The sequence below is a fragment of the Micropterus dolomieu genome, linkage group LG21 (genome assembly GCF_021292245.1).
Source record: "Micropterus dolomieu isolate WLL.071019.BEF.003 ecotype Adirondacks linkage group LG21, ASM2129224v1, whole genome shotgun sequence".
NCBI classification, from domain to species: domain Eukaryota; kingdom Metazoa; phylum Chordata; class Actinopteri; order Centrarchiformes; family Centrarchidae; genus Micropterus; species Micropterus dolomieu.
This window is the reverse complement of record NC_060170.1, coordinates 11,186,961-11,195,261: the sequence shown is the minus strand read 5'-3', so window position 1 is coordinate 11,195,261 and position 8,301 is coordinate 11,186,961. Positions and strand designations below refer to the sequence as shown.

Genomic DNA, 8,301 nt, shown 5'->3' with positions numbered 1-8,301 from the left:
TGCTTCTCTGGCCAGAGCAAACCTCTTGAACTTAATCAGCCTGGTTTTGTTTTTCAGCTCGGGCAGGTAGGTGGAAACATTTGACAGGTAATGGCATAGATATAAAAATAAATATAAATAGATATAGATATAAAACACTAGACACACCAAGCAACAACCTCCACTACAACTGCAGTTCCTCAAATGGCCACTTGAAGCCAACTGCCCAACTTTACTGCAGAAAGAAACATGTTTAAAAACACGTCTCAAACCAGATGATTCTATACAATATGGCTATGTATATACAGTATTTCACAAAGTAAAATACAAAGAAAGTCTTTTGTGACTTTTTAACTTATAGCATATTATTAACAGCAGCAAGGAAGATGTTTTTTTACAAAACATATCACATTTCTTAAAGCCTCTGGCTGAAATAAAAATATAATTAAATAATAAAATACAATAAATAAATTATTAAAAAAATAATAAATGAAAGAAAAAGAAAGCATGTAATAAGGTCATAAGGGACATATGATCCCGCTTCTCGACTTGAACTGTACCCTATCCTGCTGCACAGTCCTGCACACACTTCAAGACAACTAAACAAAGTGGCGTTCTGGTAATTTTGTAATGTGGTGTGTCTTGGATTAGTAACTGTAAAATTATTACTGTTTTGGAAATAGTAATACCTTTATACTACTAGTTACTGGAAAAAGTAATAATAATATCGCGGTACTGCCCAACACTGGATGTGGGGTGTCATGAGGACTTGTCATTCAGGCAGGAACCATATGGCACCCATCTTACCTGGGTCCATTATTTACAAAAGTGAAAGAGAATTATGTTGTTTTATAATCCCTGTTTTTTTTTTTCTACCAATACACCATTAATGTCATTTATTAAAGTCATGATTGTGCATTTATATTACAGACAATGATTTTTATTTTTTTTATTTTGCTGATGTTTGCTGATGTCTTCTGGCTGTCCCTAGTGTCACTCAACAAAAAGTTTCCTCTGTATCATCACAATTTTTTCAAGTTATTTGATCAAAGCCATTCTGACATAAGTTGATCTAATTTTTTAGTAATTTGAAATAAGCTTTAAATTTTTTTTCATTGTGTTCAATTTTTATGTATAAATATATATATATTAAGGGGAGCCTTAAGATAAGTTATGCAATTGTTTAGAGAGAAATATTTTTATAGGTTTTGGTAGTAAAATGCTAGATTAGTATGTTTTGGGTAAGATGCCCAAGTGGGGTAAGACCCGCCCCGGTCACCTTGCCCCTATATGTTGATCGTTTGTAAGTTGGATGTTATTTAGACACTGGACAGCCCCTTAAGCCAACCAGCAACTTCACTATCAGAAAGTCTGAGGTTATAAGCTCACATATGCTCACATTGCTACCTAGCTAGCTAGCTGGCAAGCACGTATTTTACCTCAGACTTTCTGCTAAGGAAGTTCCAGCAACCTCACTATTTTAAGGTCTGAGAAATAAATTATAGGAAAGCTAATAACATGAGGCAAGGCAAGTTTATTTCTACGACATAGGTCTATATTTCCCTTGCTTTTAACCAGCTACTTGTAGTTTATTTTATCTGTAATTTGCGCCTATTAAAGTGATTTTACACCATAGAGGGGGCATCTTAACCCAGTGGAAAATGCCTTTTCCCTAAAAAACACATTTTATTGAATACAAATTAATTTGTTAACTGTAGCTATTTATTTTACTTTATAATATGTTACCCTAAGCACGGCCCTCACCAAGATACAAAAAACCCCTATAAAATATTTTATGTGTCAGCAAATAGACATTGAGATTAGGGGGGGGCGTCTTACCCCAAACTACCCTACTGCATTAAGCAATATATTTTATGTAGAAATCCTTAATAAAATTAATTCAGTATTATCGTGTTGCTGTCAAGGATGCTGATATTTGGAGAGCAAGGCAGCTGATTGCTGATATATAATACTGATAATAAAACAAAGAAAAGTCATGTATAATTCCATTATTCCATGCACATTACAATCTAATACACATGGTTATTAGACAGTTCACATGATTATCTTAGGTATCTTATCCAGTTGTTTAAGGAAGAGTGGGGTACAGTTTGTCAGAAGCAACGTTATTCGACTGCCTTCTCTACAGTATAACATACAATATATTTAACGCTAGCCAGTAACAGATTTAGATTTGCTGACATTTAAGATGGGAGAAACGTGTGATGACACCGAGTCTCATCTCAGGGCGTCAAATACTTTAAAAAAAAGCTGACAAATTGTCAGTATTTAACGCACAAGGTCCTTCAGCGTCCGTATGAGACCTGGTCTTTCAAGTAACTCCAATGTAACCCATCCACCGTCACGTAGTATTTATTTCAAATCTAATCAAGACCATGATCTTTTTCTAAACCAAAGGCATTTCATACGGACACTGAAAGGCAACTTGTACGCTTTGTCAGACATTCTCAATGCATAATTATTTGACGCCCTTAGATGAGAATGTGTTGGTACACTACTTTCCCAAAACTCACAAGGGGGAGCGCTAACATCGTTCCCCAGTGCCACACTGACGAGGTGTGTCCCGTGTTGATTTTTTGTTTATCGGCCTCATGAGTGCAGGCATCGTCTTAATGCCGGTTATCCAGTTCCGTATGTAATGGATAGACACCAGTGTAGTATCAGTCTTCACTTTTAAAAATGTTTATTTCCTAAAATGTCAAATTATTCCATCAAAGTACTTTTTAATGAAGAATTTGTCTCAAATTTGTCTCATTGGAGTGGTGTTAGTTTCACACTCAGACAGAACAGTCTCTCTCTAACATCCGACTGTATATATGATTTTTTTTTTTTGTGTGTGTGTGTGATTTGGGTGAACTAACCCATGCAGCTATACAGTTCAGACTATGATGATACGCTGCAATGCATCACTTTGCTCTAATAAAATAATCAGCGTTGTGTGCTGTTGGGTAAAACATCAGTTGTGTATTGTATTTATTGTTGATTGGCTGGCAGGTGTCTGTTAAAATCAAATATCTTAAGATCAGTTGACAAGGTATATTTAACTCTTGGAAGCCATAGTCATAATTCTTCCGTAACCATGACGTTAAACTGACTGCAAACACAGTTTATTTGGATGATTCGAACACAGCTTTTCCCTTTTTCTGAGAGGCCATGGTACACATGCTGTAAGTGCAATAACACTTCAGGGCATCCTGAATTATAGAAAACAATGTCTCTGTAAGTGAAAAGAATTTAAACGGCGCCATGTGAAAAAGAATATTTGGAGCGCTTTGATTAAAGTCAGAAAAATAGAATGATAATATTGCACAATGTCAATGCATTTCAAATGGCCCTAATCCTCTCCCTGTAGGACAGGGATTTGTCACATAATTTAGGTAATCCCAAAAACACAGACACAGCTGTAATAATCGTCTCTTTTTCTTCCATTTAAAGATGAGGTGGAAAATGGGACACAAATTTAAAGATATTCGCTTGAATTTGATTGGTCCGTTCTCCACAGCGGTCAGAGTATTTATTCATGCGTAGATAGCATGCAACATTTTTGCATCTTGGCACTGGTGTTTATGTGGGTTTTACCAATCCTTATATACCTGGAGCATGCAGTCACTCACTTCTGTCACAATATGGAGGCAAACTGTGTTGGTCCGAATTATCTGGTGCGTGGCTACATGAGTCCAGTTGGGTTTTGCTGTTTCCTTCCTGTTTGTCTCAGTAGACACTACAAAGCCTAATCAGAGTGTTTTGGCTCTTACCCTTGCCTGTGGTACTCATTTATGACTGCGCCAGCTTGTGTTGTCGTGGTCTGCCATTTGTCTCTGGTGATGTTGACATGAAACATCCCAAGCTGTCTTGTCAACACCACTGTAAGTCCTGTTTCTCATCATGCTGTAGCTGACAGACAATACTTACCCGAGTTACATTCTTCTGCTAGATTTATAATTAGGATTTAATTATTAATGTGCTTGAACTCGTTTATGACACGTTGCGGGGGCTTGTGTGTCATACCTCTACAAAACTCCATGATAATGACTTTAATCATAACATGTGAATAAAAAAAAAATCACATATAGGAATTTATTATGATGTGAGAGTAGAGCCGGTGAGTAGATTCAGAATAGAGCCACAACATCTTAGTTGGTCTAATCTCTGTAAAGATGCCTCACCTACCACAATCCCTATCTCTTTGTTGCCTGGCAACAAGCTGCCACCCAAGGGCTTCCATGATCTGATCTGTTAAAAACTGTCCCCCTCCACAACCCCCCTCCCCCACTCTGCACAAATGTCCAAATTTCTTTACATTGAAATCAGTTTTTTAATCACCTATCAAGTCCAAGCATTGTTATCTTCTCTTCAAAGAAAAATCACATCACAAAGAAAAATAACTTGTTATTGACTGGAAGGACAGACGGCGGTGATGAGAAAAGGCACAACATTTCATTTCAGAGCTTCTTGTTTTCCAAACACAAAAGTTTCATTGTGTTTTCACGTATTGATGATACATTGCCTTTTCACAATGCCTTTTTATTTTCTTGTCACACCGAGTACTGCAGCCTGTCATTGACTCGGCAGCTTTCTTCTGCCTGCCCCCCCCTTTTTCCTTCAGCATATTATTGTTCAGCTTTCATGTTACACTCAGGCACAGCCCAGTGCTGTTGTCACAAACATTTGTACATGTGGTGCATCAAACACAAGCAGAAATACTCCCACTTGCCTGTCAGTTAGAAGATATTAATCCATTAAAAAAACACTAGCTGAACTAAAGTGAAAGAGTCACTTTAGCACAAAGAGCTAACGAAATTAGTCACGTCTGATGCAAGGTCACTGAGCCACCTCCCACACTCTTGGCAGCCGGTAGCTACTCCAGGGAAAAACTTTTTGCACATTTGAAGCTACGAGTCATTAGTGATGCTGATAGAAACACACTTTAATTAAGACTGCTGCATTTTGGACTTAGATGTCACGTCTGAAGATTAATAAGTAATATCAGGGGTGTGGTGGTATGCAAATAGAACAGACATGCCTCCGAGCTAAACTGGTACACTCGTACCACCGAAGTGAGCCAAATTAGCATGCTGGAACACAAGTGCTCGGTGCCCCCCTCCTAGGCTGAAGTGCTTGGCTCCACTTGTGGGCAAAATATTACCAGCCAGCTGCTCACTAGATAACAAATAAAAACTGGAACAGCAGAGGGTTGCAACATATGCAAGCGTTTGTGGTGTTGTCTGCTTTCACCCTTGCAAAAAAATCTAGTTTGCCTGGAAAGGAAAGGTCACAAGACTGTTGTAAGGTCACTGTGGCTCTGACCCTCACTCTTCCTCTTGTTGGTTTCTTGTCATGTTTATAATCAGGAAATGATAGCAGCTTCTTGTTACATAAGTAAGTTGCTCTTGACAACTGGGTTAGCCAAATGATGTCTGACAAACCTAATGAATGCATTTCCCTCCTCATAAAACATTTTCAAAACTGAGATTTTGAGCCTGTCGCATCCTGGAATCCCGGATTTATTGAGGTAACTGGATCCCATGTTCCAACATGTCACCCCATTCGCTCCAACGTAAGCTGCTCACTAGGCACATACTCTGAAAAAGATTTTCAGGCTTGCTTGGGCTTCCACATTTTTGGTCTTATGGAGCATGAGCTCTGAAGGCCCTCTGTGGCCAAGCCAGTTGAAGGCATACCTTAGAGACTTGTTGACTCATCTCTGCATTTTGCTGGCGCAATACTAAGTTTCTTGGCTAATTACTGCCACCAGATGTCGACCAGTGGAATAGCATAACACCATTGGCAGAAATGTGAATCGCACCTTACTTACAGCAAGTGTCCTCATGCGTGTGCTCGTAAAGCGTGATATACAAAACTAAACAGGGACCTATTCATCACAAAATGCTTCCACTTGGTGCTTTTAAATGACTCATTGTTAGTTTACAGTTAGCTTGAATCGTTATTTTTTAAATTAATATACATAGAATTTCACTGGAAGTACATAAACAATAATATTGAATTATTACCCAACCCTAATATACATTATTCTCTAAACATTGCCTTTGTGATTTAACGTGACTGCTTATCTCAAGAGTCACAGTCATATTGAACCTCCTGATGACTACTGAGCTTCCTCCAGCAACAGCAACGACATCCATATAGGTTGAACCACAGCCTTCATTTTATTTTAAAGCACATTCAGCCCTGTGATATTTCTTCTGAATCCCAGTTGATTCCAACAACAAAGGATCATACAGCCGGCGCTGCGAACACCACCTTGACTCTCTATTCCAGCTCACTATAACAAGCTTTGTAGCAGCCTGCACTTTGACCTGCTTTTTTTCTGCCTCTTTCGCTCACAAGAAGGCAAACTAATGATTAAGAAACACAGAAGAATGCTACCTCGGCTGGTCTTCTGGCAAAGTCACCTCGACAGTTGCTTTTGTGCGTGTGTCTTTTAATTTTCCACCACAGCATTAATGCAAAGGTAATTACGCGTGCAGTATGAGGAAAAACAAGCAAACCGTATTTGAGGAAAGGTTATGGTTGGAAGCTAAACCACTGTAATTAAGTCATTAATCTGCCCAGACATAACACGTTTCTCCCATAATGCTCTAGTTAGGTGTCATTTATGCGTGCCTGCTGCTTTGGTGTGCTCTGATTTGGATGATTTACAGTGTGTGTGTGTGTGTGTGTGTGTGTGTGTGTGTGCATGCATGGGTTTGAGGGATTATTGTAATGACACACGAGCACTTTTGACGATAACTCATTGGCTTTCATGGTTTTTGTATGTCCCTGACAAACACAGGAGATTAATGTGCAGGCTTGACATTTGTGGTTTATGTGCTTTTTGTTGTTTTTTTCTTTTCTGTAATTTGGGTGGATGGAAAGTAAACATCTATCATTATTAAAGCATGTTGGTGATGCCCTGTATTTATGACTTCCGCTTGTGTCTCTCTGCTTTGCAGGCGCTTGGCATCAGCAATTAAGCGGGGCCAGAGCTACTTCCACCTCCTGCGGAAAGAGGAACAGGAGGAGCAGGAGGAGGAGGAGAGGCAGCGGATGAGGAGCGAGGAGCAGCTGAGAACAGAGCCACGACCTCCCAGTTTCTCGTCTGACTCAGACAGCGATTCAGAAGCGTGAGGCAACAAATCACATCAGCTCATTTTCATTTCTTCTTGCGGTGTCTCTCTCTGGAGTAGTTTATTAGCTTGGATACAGGTTGTCTGCATTGTATAATGTATTCTGTATACGTTTAGTTTGTTTTAAACAAAAACACGTATTTTAACTAAGGTTTTCACTTTTACACTTTAGACTACTTAAAGTCACTTAAAGCACTAATAAAAATTAACAATGTATCAAATGACTCCTAATGACACACTACAGAGAATTTTGGTTTTACAGCCCTGAACTAGATTGTTTTGGTTCATTCTCTCACTAACCTGTTTCCAGCAGCAGCAGCAAGCATCTGTTTTTAGAATAGTAAAATTTGGGCTGATAAACCCAATGTACGCTACCTGCCCTGGCTTTCCAGCTCCATACGACAGACACAAAAAGTTAGCGACTAGCTGGTGAACGTTGTAGAACATTTGGCAGCTATAGCACAGAGCCAAATATTTCACTCAGGAGTTCACCAAAACAAAGCTAAAACAAGACTAAGGGAGCTTTCACACCTGCCTCGTTTGGTCCGGACTTTCAGACTTTTAAGTTTGATCCGAAACAAAATTACAGGTGTGAAACCTCCTCCGGACCACAGTCCGGACCAAACCGATGAAATTTGGTTCAACCAAAAGAAGTAGTATCGGTCTGGATCAAACTGATGTTTTGGACTTTCAGACCATTTACAGGAAGTTCGGCGCTTCCTGTGTAAACTGGAAATAAACAAATGGACAGAGAAATGCACTGAAATAAAGACACAATTATAAAGCTCCCGTGACAGCTCATCTTTTGAAACAGACGGCCACTCATGTATTTTGTCTCTCCTCAAACGGAGGTGCAGAAGGATTGCTTGCTGTCTTCTCCTCCTTTCCTGCCGGCGAAGATATAGTTCGCACAACAAGGACGTTTATTTGGCAAATTTGAACTAGCCTAGTTAAGTTGGTGCTGCAGGTAGTAATGCCATAATATTAACAACACAGTCTCAATGATAATGCATCTGTTCATCCCTTATTCATTCATTCTCATCAAAGCTACCTGCGAAACTTTTTACGAACCAATCAATGTCAAGTATAGGGAAACACAGCCCGTATAGATGATGATGTCATGTAAAGTTCTTTAGCGCACTCAAATAATTGCAATGTGAAACCAAACCAAAAC

General features: G+C 39.1%; 1 protein-coding gene across 1 annotated transcript in view; it reads left to right on the top strand.

The window, feature by feature from the left end:
* The window catches only part of LOC123959822, a 19,788-nt gene that overhangs the window by 9,011 nt on the left and 2,476 nt on the right, over positions 1-8,301 (top strand). Inside the window, exon 3 of the mRNA XM_046034123.1 lies at positions 6,954-7,124. Coding sequence (XP_045890079.1) covers positions 6,954-7,124 — 171 coding nt within the window. The remainder of the gene's footprint in view (positions 1-6,953; positions 7,125-8,301) is intronic.